This window comes from Seriola aureovittata, chromosome 21, assembly GCF_021018895.1.
Source record: "Seriola aureovittata isolate HTS-2021-v1 ecotype China chromosome 21, ASM2101889v1, whole genome shotgun sequence".
NCBI classification, from domain to species: Eukaryota; Metazoa; Chordata; class Actinopteri; order Carangiformes; family Carangidae; genus Seriola; species Seriola aureovittata.
This window is the reverse complement of record NC_079384.1, coordinates 9,884,687-9,905,320: the sequence shown is the minus strand read 5'-3', so window position 1 is coordinate 9,905,320 and position 20,634 is coordinate 9,884,687. Positions and strand designations below refer to the sequence as shown.

The 20,634-nt window shown below is 40.4% G+C and overlaps 1 protein-coding gene across 2 annotated transcripts in view; it reads left to right on the top strand.

Annotated features, from left to right (window-relative positions):
• The window catches only part of nrg3b (neuregulin 3b), a 183,752-nt gene that overhangs the window by 151,237 nt on the left and 11,881 nt on the right, over positions 1-20,634 (top strand). For both annotated transcript variants that reach the window (XM_056366108.1, XM_056366107.1), the window contains exons 3-7: positions 441-514; positions 7,022-7,048; positions 11,055-11,157; positions 13,705-13,831; positions 19,662-19,771. In XM_056366108.1, the coding sequence (XP_056222083.1) occupies positions 441-514; positions 7,022-7,048; positions 11,055-11,157; positions 13,705-13,831; positions 19,662-19,771 (441 nt within the window). The remainder of the gene's footprint in view (positions 1-440; positions 515-7,021; positions 7,049-11,054; positions 11,158-13,704; positions 13,832-19,661; positions 19,772-20,634) is intronic.

Here is a 20,634-nt window from a genome sequence, read left to right as displayed (position 1 = left end):
AGTGTTCCAACTGTGGCAGCTTCCCTTCCGCTGTACATCTTGCGTCGTCTGCATCACGCCAAGCACTCTCCATCCCAGTACCCCATTCTTCCACTGGGACCTGGCATTCCTGTCAGTCATGTGCTATCAGTGAGACTGCAGGCGCTGCTTAGGCCTGCCCAACTATCCTCCCCTTCCTCTCTTTCCTCTCACCCCACCCCTCTCGACAGTTTCTGTGTATCTCCCTCCACCACCTCAGTCCTCAGTGAGCACTCTACATTTTTTTTTTTTTTACCGTCCATTTACTTCTCTGTCTAGGTTTCCTGTTCTTAACTTTCCTTATCTGAAAGTCTCTTCAGCTGATAGTTCATGTTGTACTTCAGTTCTTTTTGCTTGGTTTGTCAACTTCTAATCTCAAATCTTTCTCTTTTTCTCTCTCTCTCTCTCTCTCTCTCTCTCAGGTGTAAGGAGGGCTACCATGGCCTGCGCTGTGACCAGTTTGTACCCAAGACAGATGCTATCTTGTCAGACCCAAGTACGCCTTCTTTTCTGTTTTTTTTTTATCCTACACTATTGTTGTATTGATCTGCAACATGAAAACAAATCCATACCAAGTACATGCTACATGGCCTTGAGCGAATCTCTGACTGTACTGTATCAGTAAGATAAATATTAATCCAGTGAGATCAGCCTCTGATTAACTCTTGCAGCACATAACACTGCGCAAGAACTATTTTCTAATGAAGAGAAATCCAAATAGTCATTAGGGGGTTTTTTTTTTGTTTTTTGTACAATTTTAGTACATATATGGTTGTGTTTCTCATTCCTTGTGTACAATAAAAAGCAGTTTTACCTGCAGTAAGTCCAAGGAACATAAAGGTGCCTTAAGGAAACAAAACATTCTAGCACTCTTAGCAGAGCGAGCGGAGCGGCTAGATTAAAGGCTTTTATTTAGTCAGGCATATTGGTTAAAACACCATCCGGTAAATAAATAAAAAGTGTCTCTACACTCGCGGACATACTGACTTGCAAACTGCCTGAGATGAAAGGTTTTTATCAGGTCTATTCAAATGCTTACATACAGTAGTTCTACTTGTGCTTCGATGTAAAAGTAAAAAAAAACCCAAAAAAACAACTGATTTCTACAACCTACAATTAGAACAGAGAGCTATTCTACATTGTTACAGTACATACTGTAAGAAGTAATGTTATAACATGTTACTGTGTTTAATTCATGGGAATATAGATGTTTTCAGTTGCTGCATTATCTACTTTAGGCTTAATATTATATATATATATATATATATGTCCATTTTTTTCACAAGTGACCATACACCAATACAGTGTTGTGACAATGTGGAGCCTCTGAATATGAGCAATTATGAGGACAATAAGAAACATTATTTATTTACTAGACACAGTCAAAATGAAAATCATGATACTGTGTTTCTTTATTGGCCGCCACACAGCCGGTGCTACAGTGCAGATATTAGAATTAAACCCCGCACATAAACCCTCCTGTATCTTTTATTATGGTCTTTAATCTTGCTTTGCTTTAGTCTAGCTAAAAGGAAGGAAAGTCTTCAGTTTCGTACTGTTCATGAAAAATTCCCCTAAAGTCTTTGAATCCCCATGACAGCTGTGTAGTGTAGTTAAAAAATAAAGCAAAAGTCAGAGGTACAAGGAAGAGAAATTGGAGGCCCCGAGCCTTTCCCGTGAGACTGCGGCTTTACCAATTCACACTGTTTTATGGAGTGACTTGGCTCCTCTGCACCAAGAGTCAGAGAGAAAACTTAACTCCTATTGCCTTCTGTTTGATGCCACCAGGCCCACTGAGAGTCCATTAATGGGGTCACAAGCCAGTGTCAGGAAGCATGTTTCATGCTCCCTCATGGCGCCCGGTTTTCACGATGGGATTTATTTTATCTTCTACAGGCAGACATCAATTTTCCTGTGTGCCCAGATCAGGAGATTTTTATGGTGTTCTTTGAGATTAGCTGCATCTTATTGTGTTTTGCAACAAAAATGGACATTCAAGGAAAAAAATAGATAACAGCACAGGAGGAGTGAGAAGGTTAAATATAAAGACAGTTTGTTTAATATGTTATTTTAAACGTTATACATTTTTAAAACTCTGCAGTAAAATATACTATACATTTCTTATTATTATTCTATTCATATCACTATGAATTTCAAAAGGACTGAGGCATAGGATTAAACATACCTTCCAGAGGGCTACAACTGTGTTTCAGGGACATGCATGTTTAACAGTAGCTGAAGGTAATCCTGTGAAGCAGTTTGATGAGCATATTGGAAAACACACTCAGAATCTCAGACAGCAGCATTAACTCCTAAGGTAAAAAGCTTTATATGCACTGTGGCTGCTCCTATACTGTAATACTGCTGTAGTACTGTTTGAGGTGATGACTTCCAGTGATTTTTCATCTTGTGGCCCCTTAAAACAACAGTTTTATCTATGAGCTCACAGATTTAATATATCTACGAGGTGGGAACAATGAGTCTAACATTATTTCTTCCTTCTCAAATTGATTTATTTCATCATTTCAAGAGACCTGTTGAGGTAATATTATTCATTAATATGCATAGAAAAGCATAGATTACAGCAAGGGAAAAATACTGTATTTTGTGTTGGAGAGATATTTGTTTTATTATAATTTATGTATCAAATGAAAGAAGATGAAAGAAAAAAAATCAATGTTGTTGAATATTTTAATCTTCCCTCCGCGTAAACATACAAAATGTGGATGTATTTAGATTCCATTCAGAGAGACATTTCCATGTGTCGCAGATGGTACTGAATGTACACATGTACACAATGTTTCAGTAGAAAGAGAGAGAGAGTGTTTACTGTTGGTGGAAAACCTACTTAGATGCTACAGAAAGAAGGTGGGTGAGTGTTACATGTCACATGTGCAGGGCTGAATGCAAGACACCGCCCATCACAGATGTTACATTGAAGTGGGCTCGTTTCCAGAGGGCTCTATAGTGAGGAGCCAAGAGTCATCTCCATCCGCCCATGGTGTGTACACTTTGTACTCCACATATCCATATGCAGTATATAAACAACCTGCATATGATATCATCTAAACTGCAGCTTGCCAGACCTGTCATGAATATAAAAATCTCATGGAAAGCAAAGATAGACCCTCTTCTATTATTGTTATATAAGCTTTTGCTTTCATCTAACAGAAGGATTTGGGAGCTTAAAGGCCAGACACCAAGTTTGTGTAGAGGCCCCGCTTTTCACTTTTGTTGTGTTAAAAGTTCAGTTCGTTCTTTCGCCTTGTTTTCGTTCTTAAATTCTGTTGTATTGTCTTCTTTATGTGCTCCTGAACCACCTTGAAGTATGACTAACTGGTTCTGTTAGCACAAAAGTATATAATGGTTATGTATTCTAAATGTCATTTATACAACTTATTACTGTAAGTGATAAGTCGGTCCATAAAATAGATGGATAGATCCAAAATAGATGGATCACTATATGCAAAACCCATGAAATACCTATAACAAAAAAGTATTATAAAATCATTATTATAGATTCGCCAAATCATGTTTAAGAATTTTTTAGGAGTAAATTTGGTGCCATGACCTCATCACCAACCTCTTTTAGAGGACAAAAATAAAGTATTGACAATTGTAATACAAAAACTGTATCCAAATTGTCTTGTATCCCCACTCCACGCAAGCACCTGCTCTCCACCGAAAGCTGTGTTGTGGCCACAATTGTTGAACCACCATAAGAGATAAGTGTACCCTGGAAGATTTGAGAGAGGAATGAAGCCTATTTTGATCTCTGTTGATACAGAGTAATCTAAAATTTACCCAGATTACCAAGGGTTTTTAGGATTATCCTGCTTTCAAAAGCCAAGTCATGTAATAACACACACACATACATGCACAGACTAACAGCAACTACAATTGGGACGAGCTGCTGTGAAATTCAATTGATTGTGTGTATGTATGTGTGTGTGTGTGTGTGTGTGTGTGTGTGTGTGTGTGTGTGTTTGTTTTCTCATTCATGTTTGCATGCAGAGTTTAATTTTACATTTTCACTCATTGACGTGGCAGCATGAGACGCAAATTTACTGCCTGTGGTGAGAAAAGTTTCATCTAGCACGCACGCTTTTCTCCTTTTACCTATTCCTTTCTTTTCTGAAGCCAATCTCTGTGCACTTTACAGTCACAAATCATCCATCGTCCCTCATCCTTTGTCTTGGTATTGACTGGCCACAAAACAGCCACTCAGAAGAGCAGTTTGGATTGGCTTGCATGCAGTGCCACTCCTTCATACTTACATCTTTACAGAGGTAGAAAGACAAACAGAGTCTGCTGTGCACATCTCAAAAGCCCAGGGACAAAAGGAAAAAGAGGCTCCCTGCCAGGTGCTCCAGCTATACTGCTGCGCTCAGCTTTGGAAATGAGGGTGGGAGAAGGAGCTTGGGGGTCTTGCATATTGGTGCACAGTAGGGAAGTGGCGGGGTCTTTAATTGGAGGCATGCAAGTGTGGAAAGGCTGCAATTTAGCTTATACCTGATAAAGCGCTGCAATGAGTTTCTTCCTCAACTGTGAGAGACTTTAGAGCGTGCCACTAATGATGTTCAGTTGGGCCAGTTGCACCTTGGAGACTACAGAGGTGATGTTTAGTGGAAGATTGAAGACGGGAAAGTGGGAGGTGAGCCAGCCTTTGGTTTTTACCCAGCTGATTTACAAAGAGGAAGAAGGCAAGCCTAATTTGAACTATTTATCTCCGGTAGATATTATGCCTGGAGTACGTAGCTACACGGGATATTGGGTTCAATAACACAAAGCCAGACACACACACACACACAAACACACACATTGGCTTCCCAGTTCCCTGCTCACCCAAGTGAAGGAGGGGATTAAGGATTTGATTCGCTCCTGCCATTGTCTCTCCCACCTGCCAGATTCCTGCCTCTTAAAGCATCTGACATGATGCGCAGGTATTCTCCAAGCTTCCTCAAGGCCTCCCACAAGACGTCGTAAATGATTCCCCAGGGTGCTTTGAGTTGCCAGTGCGAAGGATTGGGAGCCTGCACATATTATGATTGGTGAATGTCTCCAGACAAGGCAGTGCCAGAGGAAGGGATGTGTATCAGTGTTGTAATGACATCATCTGCACAGGCTGTGACAGTCGGGGCGGTTTGGAGTGGAAAAGTGTTCACTGTTGCCATGGGCAATCGTAGGGGAAAGGCTTGAATGGATAATACAGATCAGGCAACATCACTAAGAAGCTGCATTCACCTCTCTGGCCTTGGCAAGTGTTCGTGCCACAGTGACAATAAGCGGTTAGTCACAAAAGTGTGGACCATATCATAATCATACAAAACTCCTCATGGCAGAAAAAACAAAAACATAATGTCCACTGGCCAGAATTGATTGGCTTTTAACTGTTTTAATCATTAGTTTGTGAGTTGGTATGAGACTGACTATTCAGTAGGAGTGTATGATAAATGCTTGCATCTGTTAAATAATCCTCCAGGCTACATGGATAAATCTGAAAATGATGAACTTACATTGTGTTCAGTACAATCACGATGACACCTACTTCCTGTTTGAATACAGAAGATGAAAGATGAATTAATTTGTTAATTGATTGATTAATTTGGGGATTTCAGACTCTGCCTTTCAGGCTTTTTTCTCATTTCTCTCCTGTTATCACCGTAATCATGAAAATCCCCTCGCCTCATTAAGAATCTGTCAGGCAGTCTGAGAGGAAATGACAAACTTGGCTTTGTATTTAATAATATCATTTGCATGCTCTGAAACTTTCTCGAGATGTCATAAGTTTTCCAGGGATTTCTAATTTCACAATAAAAAAGACATATTTCCTGAAATCACACCCTTTATAATAGAGCCAGATAACCCTCTGTTATTATAAGCCATTCATCCAAATGTTCATTTGTCTTTTGCCTTTCCTAACCTCGCTCCAATTCTGTGGTTTTTATTTTCCTCAAAATTATAAAGCCACTGCACCGACAGATTTCCCCCACGGTACAATCAAAATGCATCCCTGAACAGATGTTTTTTTATTTATTTATTTTATTTTATTTTTTTAATTTCTGTTAGCCATTTTTTTATTTTGTTTGTTTGTTTTGTTTTTTGTTTTTTTTGAGGGTGCCCACCGTATAATCTGTCAGGGGCTTGGCAAGCCGCATTCTATTTAAAACTCAGACCACCTCTATCAGAAAAGCAATTACTAGTGAGGGTTTCATTTTAATTTAAATGAGATTACATTACAGTGACATGAAAAGGGGGCACTGTCAGGATGGAAAGAACACGAGTGCTCTTCTTTTTTTTTTTTTATCTGTTTCCCCAGCACTGACGGGTGGGGAACGGGACTTAACTGCGTGAAGAAAGACTGTGTGAGTGAGTGAGAAGTGAGAGAGAGAGAGAAGATCTATGTCAAAGTGTGTGTGCACACCCGAGTGTAAAACAGTGTATGCCTACGGGTGCGCATGCATGTGGACGTGTGTGTTGGTGTGGTGCATCTTAATGCCACCAGAGTGTGAATATTGAAAAGCTATGCTTGGAAACAGAGGAGAACAATTACTGCAATGCCTCAGGCTCAAGTCAATATAAAAGGCCTGTGAAAAGCAATGTCAGTGACATAAAGCTATATGATATGTCATTTTCAACTTTTATTTTCATGATCCTTCCTCTAATCCTCTCAGCCCCCATATCTTTGTTGTTTTCTTTCTTCAGCCAAAGCTTCTGCAGGCTGTGTGAATTCAGAGTGTATCATGGAAAAGCATACCAAGCATCTGGGGCTGGCTGGCTCATTACCTGGTGCACAGGGGAGAGCCATGTCAGAGAAAGCCGTCAAACCAACTTTATGGTCTTGTTGCAGCATGTGTGTCTCCCAAAGGTGAATTCTAAGTAAGATAGAGGCGCATCATGTTGTAACTGTTTCATTCTCTCTCTCTCCTTCTCTCCCCCTCCCCTCTTCCCTGCTTACCTATTCCCTCCCTTTTCTCATGCTATCCGGCCTTGAATGGAACAGCGGATGAACTTGGGATCGAGTTCATGGGTAAGACAACTTTTCATTGACTGTGTGGCGTGCTCAATCTTTAATGTGCCTTCTGTCTGTGGAATACCGCACACAAAACACACAATCCAGCACAACAAGGCCGCTCACCTTGGAAAATTAATGTGGGCCAGTCTCCATGGAAACACCGTGGTGGTGAATTAGGTGTATTCTGTCTGCATGAGGAACAGTACTGTTAGAGAGGAGTTGTGTAATGAGTATAAAGCAATAAAGTCAGACCGCTGCAGTTCATGTATGAATGTGTGTCTGCTCCCTACATGAGTGTATAGTCAGTTTAGCAGGGATTTCTGCAACTGTTATATCATATGTAATGTGAAAAAATATTCCTGTGTTTTGAATTACATGTACTTCATCTGGATATGCAAAGAAAAAACCATCTTATAGCCAAATACTAATACAGAAATGTCTTCCAATGTGGCAGGAGGCAATGCAAATACAATTTAAACCTCTTTGGAATTCCCTTGGTATTACTTAAGGTGCCTTTCCACCTTCCAGGTGGTTAACAAATCTTTAAAAACCAAATTATCTAGCCCTCTTTCTTTAATAGTGACACACTGTTCTTTGTCCAGAGGGAATATACACTCTTACCCCCGCCCCACACACACACCACTCTCTGCCACACTCGCACTGTTTTTCATTTTGTCTTTTTGCCGTCTTCTCCTCGCTCTCTCACTGCCTTTTGTGCATACATAAAAACCAACACTGCATGCTGTGAAGTTTTCCATTAACATGGCTTCATACACTGCCGTCACATCACACACTTGCTCCAGGAAATAGGAGGAAAGAGAAGACGTTCTGAAGGAGATGCCTTCCCCTGCACACAGCATTCCTCAGTTCAGTGATTTTAATCTGGGGGGGTCTAAATTAGTTCAGAATGCTACTGCAGGTGGGCGGATGCATTAGAGCAAATGAGAACTGGATTGAACGATTGATAGCTGGACAGATGACAGACAGAAGCACAGATTCTTTTTTTTTCTTTTTTTGAGGTAAGCTCTAGGCACACTCACTTACTTATTCATTGTGCTCCTTTATTATGACTTATTATGACTATGCTTTTGCAAAGAATCTTTCGAAAGTTGTTATATAAGTCCAGTATGTGACAGTCAGAGTCGGAGACAGTCAGAATTCAGCAAAGCTGTGTTTGAAGTGGGATTGAGTGCTCTAAATATGATCTTGTCTTTTAATTTTCTTGCATTCTTTAGCCCAGCAGCTGCAGCTCTGTGTGTCTCACTAGTTTGCTCTGATGTATTTCGGGCTCAATACCCCAGTTTGTCATGGATACTTTAGCATGGTCTTCATTATAGCCTTGTATGGAGTGGTTGCTATGGCATAGCTGGCCATATGGGATTGTCTTGTCCTTGTTTTTAATATGACATGGCTTAGTCAGTATAGCTGAGGCTGTTCGGTTTGTTCCCTTTCCCAACGTGCTCTTGCATCTAATTTCAAGAATGCCTTGTAGGCATCAGGCATGAAAGGCCTGTAATGGTTTTATGTACAGACTGCATGTTGGTTGTTCCTTGCAGCCATTCAGCAGAGCTTTGTGAACAGCTGTTTTTATGTTCAGATTTTTTGGAAAAGCCTATTTCATCTATCCAAAAAAGGCAGAGGCTTGTCTCAGGTGGTGCTCCACATGAGCACTGATGATGGGGCAGCATGGAAAGACTTGTCCCACATATTTCAACCATACAACCGTCGAGAGGTCATTTCACTAATGAAACGTAAAGGCTGGAGGGTTTACAGTGGCACAGATATACACGTGACATATTACTTACGAACAGAGACCAGAGGCAACTTCTGTTGTTCATTTGCAAATTGCAGCTTGCAGATATTCGCTGCTGCCTTCCTGACAAATGCCAGGACGGGTTCAAGCATCTGCAAGTCAAGAACTTGTTCCACGGCTGAGAAGTTTTATACTACTAGTGAGATAGAACCAGACAGACAGATCTCAGAGCTGAGATTATCAATCATTCTGGCTTATTATAGTTGGATATTTTACCATATAGATAAAAACATTTTAGTGGACTATCACAGCAAAAAAAAAAATTTTATATGCTGCATTTGTTTATGTGCTATTTTACCTTCATTTTGTCAAAATCGAGTTACTATAATTTTGTATAAATATATATTTATATGTATTATTTATGTTTTAAATTCCAATATTTTTCACTGGATAAAATTGGCATATCTTATATTCTTATGTTTGCTAATAGAGTTTATTTTTCTGATGGCAAGCATACTGCCCCAAACATATCTTTATCACAACTCTTATAACCGTGTTAAATAGAGCCTGGTCAAAATCTTTGCTACACGTGCATATATTTAGGTATTATCCCATTTTTATTATCCTGAAATATCAATATTGGTGTCAACATTACAAATCCAGCACCAGTCAGACACACCAGATTGCTCTTTTTCAAGATGATAATATGCCAATAAAAATGGCTAAGCTGTAACATTCATCCCAATTTCAAAACCTTTTATTAATTTCATCATAATAAAGCAAAGCCCAAATGCATGTGCTGTATCTCAGCCCTTTTTGATTGCAACCAAAATTATCCAGGCAGCAATTTGTCAGTTTACCAGTGTTAAATAAGCAATACTGTCTCACATCAGATCCCCCCTGCAGCATTTCTTTGGACTGGCTCTATTTTAATTCCAACCCATTCTACCTTCTTTCGCAGCAGCTGAGTGGGCAGTTTGGACCTGTGATGTATATATTTATACATCCACATTTTATAACTCCAGGATGTGTTCAGATGTTATCTTTAACTTTGGCCAGAAGCATTCTCATATTAAAAAGGTTTCCCTCCAGTTTGAACTCAGTTCCACCATACTAACCTTTAAATATGTTGATGCAGCACTAGAAGAAAATGAAGGGAAAAAAAATAGATGGGGTAAATAGACTGCGTAGTTGTGCTTCAATGTAAGCTTTGAACACGGAAAGCTCTCCAACAGTCACTATGCCCTAAAAACAAGAGTTGAGTGGAAGTTGATAGACCTGGGCAGACAAGCACGGATGAAGAAGACCTCCCAGGACAGTTCTCTGTTGACAGCATCAAAAGCCACAAACAAGCCCTCAAAGGTCATGAACAGGTTACGGTGATGTTTTCTGCACTTTTCCCTGCAGCTGTCAAGGTGGTGAGATCAAACACAGGAGGGTTTATTGTGTCTGAGTGACTGAGTGATGTCACAGGTTGTGTTCAAGGTCGTGAGTGACAGCAAGACAGAGAAGTCTCTCCAACTCTCGACAGTGGATGTCAGCAGATTGGTTACGTACCAAGCAGCAGTGTTTTAGATCGACACTTTTACTTTGCTCGTTATTGACCACTAGACAATTTGTCAGGCTATGATTTGCACTGCCTTTACCCCTGCACCATGCACCACAGTAAGTAGTGCAGGTCCCCAATCCAGCTGCTCAGTCAGACAGAAATCTGCTGGGATCAACTGCTACTTGTCCCAGCTGCTTGTGACCTTAAGCCTCTGTTGCTGATGTGCAGGGGTCTGACAAGAAGCTCCGGGAGCATTCATTTGCTGCTAATTCCCTGTCGCCATCAGTCTCTGAATGCTGACACACATAAAGAAGTTGCACACTCACAGACACACACACACACACACACACACACGCTTGGTGTGGCCCCCGCTGTGCAGAGACAGTCCATCGGTGTTGCCTGCTGGGTTTGTCTGAACGAAATGATTATCACACTTCAGTTAGCACATGTCACTGAGCCCTGCTTGTGTCTGCCATGTCCCTATCCCATGCTCAAACACTGACATTTACTGACAGCAGCAATGGTCGCTTTATGCTAATACAGATTGTGGGTGGATGTCTGTGTGTGGCTGAGTGTGTACGTCCACTCATCGTTTGTGTGGGTTTCGTATGTAAATTCACGATACAACTCTTCCTCCCCCGCTCAATCACAGCCACAGCCCATGTCCTTCGTGTCACAGGAGAAATTCAAAGGCCTGAACTGTATTCTGTCCTCCACAGAGAGCGGCGACACCTACCAGAGGCAGGTGCTGTCCATCTTCAGCATTGCCTCGGGGATCTGTCTCCTTGGAGTGGCATGTATGGCTCTCTACCGCCGCAACAAGTGAGTGATGCCAGCCTGCACCACATTAGTAGAGTATGCCCCCGGCTGTGCAGAAAGAGCACTTTACTGGATGGCATGGAGCCCAATGAAAATCTAAGTGTGAGTCAGCTAGCGGATGTTTTAGCAGGACATCAGACTTAAATTGTGTAGGATACATTTGCGACAGATACTCATGTAAGATTTATTTGTAAAGTGCTTTTAGCAAGCAGGTGTGTCGCAAAACGCCTCACACAAAACAAAACACACAGACAAGGCAAGAGCTAGATCAAGTTCAAAAACATTAGACCCTAAATATGTGTGTGTGTGTGTGTGTGTGTGTGTGTGTGTGTGTGTGTGTATGTCCGTGTGTGTGTGTGTGTGTGTGTGTGTGTGTGTGTGTGTGTGTGTGTGTGTGTGTGTGTGTGAATGTGTGCGTGTGTGTGTGCATGTGTGTGACTAAGTAAGAGGGTACCAGGCAGCACTAAAGCAGCCCGTCAAAATCATTTACTCACTGCCGGGTAGAAGAAAGAAAAGGAATGTAGACAAAGAAAAGTAATGGCAGAGTGTAAAGGCGGGAGTTAATGTAGGTTCAGTTGATTGAATTCAGTTTGATAAACAAAAATGGATTTTACTTTCAGCACTGTGGCGCTCTGAATAGTGCAGCTCGTATCGGTCAGCGTGACCCGAGAGCCCTGGCGCTACGGTAGAGTTTAATGTTGCGGAAATTATCCAGACCAAGAAACCTTATTAAATTGAATCTCTTTTCCCCAAATGTTCTTTGACATTGCAGCTCAGATAGAAAAGCTTCTCCCTGCTAATACTTAAGTTCATTCTGCTCTTCAGCAAAGACCTAAAATTCTATTTGCATTATATCAGTGCTTCACACAGAAGATTAGCACAGCTGCATTCTTGATTTGGTTTGAAGACTACGCAGAGGAGTTGGAGATAAGAGATGTACTTGTACACTTTAAAGACCAGAAGAAATGAAAATCAAAGTCAGGTTAATTATATGTGGTTATAAAGTTTGGTAATTAGGAAGACGTGGAAGTGGGACTACATATCACAATAGTGCTGATGCTTGCAAAATATGCACCATCAGTCGCTGATTATCATTGGCTGGAATGAAATGAACTTCATTAACTAATAAGTACTGTACTATATTATACTATACTAGATGATGTAGTAAGCTTTAGATGATAACTGAGCGTGGCTGAATTAAAACAGACACAGCCAATTAATATATAAACTGGTGGTTTTAATGTTGTGGCTGATCGGTGTATATTTTTGGTCTATATGGTCTATATTTTTTCACTTACATTCTGTGTAAGTGAAAAAATATAATTCTTTTTTGACAGTGAGTCACCCTCACCCCCCACACCCACCCCCCATTTTAGTCGCAGTTAAGCTTGTTCTTTTCAACCCGTTGAAACTTTTGCTTCCTGGATTTGAACTTCTCGCCACATCCTTTACTCAGCAAACATGAAACAGGCTTCGGCTGCAGAGACAGTTCAACAACCTAGTATTTAAAAATGAACATTTAATGGTGAATTAACATTTAATCCAAAAGTCTTAAGCATCAATTAATTTTTAATCCAATCAAAGTTTAATCCAAAGTGAGAGAACATTCTCAAATTTTGTGTTTGGCATAGCTTAAAGATGGTATTTTACTTTTCTTTCAGACGCGCAGTTTGTTCAGAAGTGCTTTTTATATGGTTATGAGAAAAGATTGGAAGAAATTATATTGGGCAGATGAAAAAAATTAAGCTATTTATGGTGCAGGAAAAGTGGAAAGTCTGCTGAAGTTACCAGACGCACAAATAAACGAAATGCCACTGTACCCAGCACCAGAGATGTGACATGTTGAATAGCTTATACATACTTGTGCATGATCCATACATCAAAACCTGTTACCAACCAAACAGTTTCTTATAGTCTCGCTCTGTAAAGTAGGAATCCAAAACTCTGGTGTCTGTGCTGGTATTTCTGGAAAATCTTTCTTACTTTCTATTGCCAGAATATTATCACAAAGGCATGAAATTGACGTTTCACGGAACATTGCCTTGATTAAATTTTCACTTGTGCAAGACATCTTTTCTCCCAATGCTATTTTTGTAGCCTTTCTCAGCACCTTTCACTACCAGCAAACCTTCAGTTACAGCTCGGAAAAAAACATGCATGTGAGTTGCAAATTGACTGGTGCTCATTTTGTCACTTTTACCTTTTTTTAAGGGTAAAACGCTTGACAAACATCTGTGAGAGCTCGTAATTTTGCCGTAAGGCAAATCATGTGAATTGTCACAGAAGCAATGAAAATGTCTATTTGTTCACTGTCATTCTAACATACATGCCTGTCTATAATGACTAGTTCAAGACAGTTTGTTTGCAGAGCTTATCTCAAGACTTATTAATATATGAACAGTATGTGTTTGTTTTACACACAGACGCTAAAGCAAATTTGATAGTGAAAGGAACCACCATCTTTGTCATGAAACCCTCTCTTGTTCTGAACTTCATTTTAGTCATAATGTTGCCATCTCTCTTACTCTCTGCACACACTTTCCCCCACAGGAGACACAGGGAAAAACTCCAGGCTCATTTCTCTGACAGTCGCAGCCTGAGGGACTGCAGTGTCAACGCCTCTGGCCTCATGTCCAAATCTGCTCCCAGGCTTCAATACAGCCTTCAAATCCAGAAGGTAAGCCTTTACGTAACACTAATACATTTCTAGTCATGTCTTCACAATTATTATCATCATTTTCATCTCAATATACCATAGTATTTCTCTAAAAAACAAAGAAAACCGAGTTTATAGAGTGCTTGACAGGATGATGTATGATACGGGTCTTAATAATCTCTCTACCAGCTGAAGCCTTTTGTTTCCCACTCACATCTGACATGAGCTGAGAGACAGTGGGGAATTATAGTTTAAAATAAATGCCTCATGTGTTATACAGGAAAAATCTGCTTGTCATGTTCACAATGACAGATTCCTGTGACAAACTGCAGATTGGAAATTCTAATCTGTGGTGTGTCGGGGATCTTGAAGTCACCATGCAAGCGCAGCAACACTGTACGGTGGACAAGTGATGTTAAATGGCGCCATGCTAGTGGTGTTTTACTACTGAGAATGCCAAGAATGTATTTTGCAAGTGTGTTCACTTGCTGTATTAAAAATTTTGATTTTGCAGACAGGGCTAGCCTCTAGTAAAAAATTATTTTTTTTATTAGAAAATAAAATTTTTTTTTTGGGAGCAGAACTAAAAATTTGCATAAACAAATTGGAGACATTTTCAGCCCTCAAAGTTATGAAATCAAATTATTGATTTGCATAGAAAAACAAACTGCGATTTTTTATCAAGAAAACATACAGGCCAGAGAAGAAAAAAAATCTAATTTCACAATAACAAATCATAAAGACAAACTCCTGGTTAAGTTAAAAGGAATGGCAGGAGAGAAGAAGTGACCCAGACATTCACAGCAGAGCAGGTGGAGGATGTAGATGGCACTGATGAGGCTGATGTCTCCACTGACTCCCAAGGTAATTGCAGCCTAATGCACCCATGTAAAGGTCTCATCAAGAGTGCAATCGCCATAACGCATTAGCACTTCCCTGAATGCAACCTAAAATGCTCACATATTCTGTTCATTTATTATTTGCTCCTGCACTTTTTATTGGTTTTTTTGTTTTTTGTTTTTTGTTTGTCTTTGATTTATTTGTTCAGTGTGCAACTTTCTCTGATTGTTCGAGGAAGTTATACCCATCACTACTTTCCCGTCACATACCTGCGCTATCAAGTTGGAATTTCTACGTGTTACTCACCATCACAAATTGCATAAATAACTGCTTCTTCAATTTGCATGACTATCAGTATGTGTGTTTAAAGGTAGATAGTGAGTAGTGATTACAAACAAGCTGCGCCTCAGACGACATGAAAATGTATCTTCCAACACATTTGTTTTAGACACAGTTGTATTTGTTGTCGTCTGAAAATTCCTCATTCAGGTTCAGCCTTGTTCTGTCATTTCTGCGTTTGCCAAATGTAGCCTGTACTGACGCTGTTTAATAATGCAACAGTGTCTAGTGTCACCCACTGAAACAAACACCCCTCAAGCTAGCCCCACCCACGGAACTGCAGTTGGCACAATCTGAAAGCTTTTTGAGGGTGTCATTTGAAATTATGGCTCTGAGCGGTTGACAGCTGAGAAGTGATACAACATTTGATGTAAATTTTGCAGCTGTTAAGTAGCTGTGTTTAAGTGACATGAAAAAAAAAAGATGAATTTCAAATAAGCCAGAGCACAGCTTATGATTTCACCACTGCACAGACACGTCCGCAACACTCTGCAGAGAAACCTTGTAACTGTGAAGAGCCCCAAAAGTTCCACTGACACCAAACCATTCTCAGCACATCGGAGCCCAGTTTAATGTATTTCAGTCAGGCGCAGGCCTATTGTCCCATAGCACAATAGCAGGCTATTATATACGATGATGAGAATGTGGTGACAGGAATATGTGAGGGCTCAGATTTTAGTGAAGCCTTGTATTTCGCCACAAAATGCCTTTCCGTTCCGAGCTGGACACTGGGATGAAACCAGGCACGAGGCAAAGACAAAAATAAAAGACAGTAATAACACAACGACACAGAAACACAAGCTATAAAAGAACAGTGTGAGGGAAGCTTATGGTGGGATGTGAAAGATCACTGGCTATAAGTACCCAGGAGGGGGGGGGGGCAGACCAAAGAAAGATTAACAAGTGAAACCCATTTTTCCACATATTTGACACAGCGACCCCAGACCACTGCTTATCTCCACCCACTCCCTCAGCTTGCAGCCATCCACAGAGAGGACGTGTGCTGTGGGTGGTGCATTCCTACAAGTTCTGCGGGTTTTTCTTTAAAGTTGAACTGACTGAGCATGGAAATACTATAGAAGGAGGAACAGAGCAGAGTGTTCTTGCAGAGGCTCAAAAACATTTGGTGCATGCTGCATAACTACTCGGCATCACAACACAGTGGTTTCGGCTGTGTGCGTTTGAGGCAGTAAGGTGGAGGATGAGCACAATGAGCTGGAAACAAAAGCTCTGTTGAGACAGGTGCAGAGGGGAGGATGAAACAGAAGTCCATTTTGGTCAATGTCTTCCACAGCATCTCTATGATAAAGTGAGGCACTACTGTAGTATCCTGAACCTGCTCAAAAATACAGTCTGTCAACTCCCTGAACTGAAGGCGTGTGGAGAAGCAATGCAAAGACTTATACAGTATATGCTGACATCATTGTTAAACAGTGATTTCTGCAGCAATGCTCCAAGTGGAAGCCAGCTAAGAGATAAAGCTAGGAGACCCTTAACATCTTTTTTTTTTTAAATAGGCACCGGCTCTGCTTCTACAGTACATATATTCCTGAACTCCCATATCTGACTTCTCCGTGCACCAGCTCTGGCATATGCAGCAGGTGTTGGATAATTCTGTGTCTGTTCCATCTGTGATCTCAAATACCTATACATATTTGCACATCTGGTAACATTTCTGTGCATACGTTCTCTCCATCTGTAACTCTTGAGTTTGAAAAAGCCATGTGAATTACATACACTCCTGCACTTAACTATAAATGCACAGACCTTCAAACAGTTCAGTCATGTATGATTGTATAATTCCTTTTAAAACACTTTCATCATAAAAAGGGAAAAGAGAAATCGAAATGTAATTGCGTAGTAAACGCCTACCACCTCATCTGAGATCTGAATCAACACATCTGTGGCAATAACACTGTGTCTCAAATAAAAAGTAATAGGGTATGCACCCACCAGACTCTCTCCACTGAAACAGACATGCACCAACATGAAGGAATAGGGGCACACAGTGTGGGAAGACTGGACACAAAAACTCAATTCCCAGCAGCCGGAAGCTTGAGTGGTGGTAACTAACTATTCTAGCCTTACTCTAAGAAGAAACTGAGTCACCCTGAGGAGTGATGCAAAGCTACGGATGAGCATACTGTATGAATATTGCATGGGGATAGAGAATGAGTAGGGCCACAGACCAGAGCATTGTGTACCAAAAACCCTCTAATGTGCCACAAGGCTGTGTTCTGTTACACCACAGTCAATTTTATAAAACTCTGAGGTTGTAAGACACAGTGTCTTCTTTCCAAGATTCAATACTGCACCAATTTTTGAATACCAAAGTATTTTTCAAAGTGTGTTTACAGAGATACAAAAAAAAAAAAAAAAAAAGCGTCAGAAGCAGAAAGCAAAAGACCATGTTTGAGAGCAGTTTGGGGAATAAAAATATCTGAAACATGAACTGAAAAGGTTTAAAGTGACACTGTGTAAGTCTTGAGAAAGGAAACATTTCATACATCCTTTTACACATGTTAAGTTAAACTCATAAGCAATAAAATCCACTTTTGCTAAATTGAATAGACTCACGGTTTTTACAGCTATATCCTTACTTGGTCTGCAATGACCAGTAGCTTAATGTGGCTATTGTTTGTTGAAGCCAACTGTTTATATAGAGTTACTTAGGTGACTTTGTGGCTCTTCTCTTCTTGTGTTACTGTTGTACCGTTGTTTTTTGCCATTTGTTTCAGCAGCTGTTACGTAGGCTTCTTTAAATAAACAGGCATTGGATAAGTGTTCAGTGAACTGGCTAACTACTCTCCTTTTTTAAGTATTTTCACCTCAAGGGAAAGTGTTGAAATATGTCTAACAGACTGAAGTTCATATGCATGAAAGTGCTGTATGTTTCTTGAAGTTGTGGTTTTTATCATGAGAAGAAAAGAAAAAAACTGACGGCACAGTGCAGAAAACGGTGGAAGAATATTAGCCACTTGTTCAGCAGGTGTTGTGACAGCGGTGGGGACGATATTAATGCGTCTGTAGGTATCGCCATGATTAATAAAAACAACGGGCCAGTGCAGCTTGAAAATTAATAATGTTGTCAACAGTTACAAACTCCATGCTAATGTGCATGCCAGTGCATAATTCTAAAACAACTGATTAACATTTTGATATCAGGCAGAGCCAAAATTGTGTTTGCCATCAGTAGTTGTCACGTCTTGGCTCAGAGAGTTGACACATTGCTCAGTTTTAGTAGAAACTGGTGATGTCTGGAGGTGTTTCATGCTCCTGGTCTTGTTGAAGAATGATCAAATACCCCATTATTCACAGTTCAGGACATGTGATTTAATGGTAATCAAAGGAAGATTAACGCTGCTCTGACTGCATAGGTTTTCCTTACTCCTTATTATGTAGTAGATAGTCAATAGATTGGTAAATTCTTCTGTTATTCTGTCAGGCTCCTGTATTTTCCCATTGTCTCCCCTTGAAATGAAGCCACTATGCTTGGTGTTTATCCAAGGCTTTCACAAGTGGCATAAAAACAAGGCAAAAGGGAGATAGGAGGGAGCGAGTGAAATGGGTTGCACCATACAGGTCTGCCATTGTCTGCCACAGTCCCCTGACATAGATATCGTCCTCCAGGAAAGTTTGCCACATCAATTGTTCCAGAAAGCGCGGCGCTCTCCACCCGCAGGGTATATGAGAGGGTGGCCAAAATGATCCTATTTTCTTGCACAACTAGTGAACAGCAGTAACAGCTCCCTCTGGGAGTCAGGGGTGTAAGGGAGAAAAAGAGGCTTATCAGGCATGAGAACCGTGAACCAGCTCTAAGTCACATGCAATTGCTTTAATGATGTACAATCAGACAGAGAGAAAGGGCAGCGCAGGAAGTACTGTAGCTGGAATAACAGAATTATCTCCTGACTTAGTGTTTCGCAGGGGGCTTCTTGGAGCATTCATGGTCGCCATGCCAGAGCTCTGTCTGGGGCCTGTTGTAAGATAATAGTGTTAATTTTGATAAGAATAAAGGAAGAATTGAGGAGGGGGGAGATACTTTAGGAACCCATTAATGTAATCTTGTGTGGGATTAATTCTTGAGTGCAGCGGGAGTGCTGTAAGGGGCAGTGTGAAGTTTATTCACAAAGCGTCCCCTCCTAATCTGCAGTTTAAAATGTAAAGTGTAATTAAAGACACTCTGCCTGAGACACTAAGCCTGACTATTTGCTTATTACTCTATCAGAAATAGTTTTTATGATCTGTTTGTTTTGAAGTCGTTGCCTCATGTGAAACACTTTGTAACGTGGGTTTAGAGACGTGCTCTATAAATAAAGATTATTATCATTATTATTATTGTTAGGGGGGTTACGTTAGAGAGACAACATCCTCAGCCTGACGGGGAACTCAAAACTGAGCAGGGACTTGCTGCTGAGCCTGATACAGTATCACCAGCATTATACATTATAGCCTGAGTTTATTCCTGTGTTGATTTACAATCACTTTCACCTGAACATCTTGTCGTTGATTTTGATCATTATAACAAATAAATCCAAGCTAAGCTATGATAAAGAAACTCAATTTCTGAGTGTTTTACACAGCATGAGGATAATAGTGAAGGTAATTCCTGAAGCCCAAATTACCATGTTTTACCACTCACTGTATGCGCTACTCTTCTCTATTTTTGCAGAGCTGCGGTTCTCATGGATCGTCTATCAAGGGCGTCAGCGTGGCAGCAGGCACATCAACGGTAGCCCCACCTATTCTCAGCAGAGCGCTGTCTAAAGGGAAACGCTTCAGGTGAAAATGTGACATCCTCTTACTCCGAGCCCTCTTTCATATACAGTATCTTTCACTCAGTCAGCCAATATCCAGATATAAGAGTCAGCCAAGGGAGAAATTTAATCATCCTGCAATATGGTAGAAAATATAGACCTGTAAATAATAAACAGATCATTTGTAAACACTCTCAGAAAGATTTATGGTGATTATAAGTGGGAGCAGCTATGTTCATATATATCTTGTATACACTGCCAACACCATAAGCTTTGCCTGTGTGTATATCCTTAGTCAGATTCAGGCATTTTATAGGAGGATTATTGGTTTAGCTCATTTCATGGAATGAAAATTTGAGTCTCTGAAAATAGTTGGAAAAAGTAGATGTCTTTATTTATATGACATGTCCAGTAAATTGTGCAAAGTGATTAAATGTGTACTCAGGCGGATTCTGAAATGACTACTTGCACGCTGATAGGGAAGAGCATACAGGGAGGCGGAGACATCCTCTGAGGAGAAGCAAATTTTAATGTGCACAGTTAAACATTGATTCAACCAAATTCCTTTCATGCCATCCTTCAAATGACAGAAGATTCAACAAAATTAACAACATTTTGCTACAAGGGATCTCAGAGGCAGTTGTGCTTTGTGATCACAGCAGTCAGTATCAAAAGCTGCCATTCCAAATCCTCAGAAGAACATAGGGATGTGCGTATAGAGCGTGCTGCACTGGCTCTATCTGGGATGCTTACAGAAAGGCTTTGCTTTGATGATATGGGTGCAGGCACAGTTTGACAATTAATGACATTCAGCAACACAACGTGCGAGAACTAATTTCTACAAAAGTTTATTTCCCTTTGCCTACTACACTCATTGTTGGCAAATCA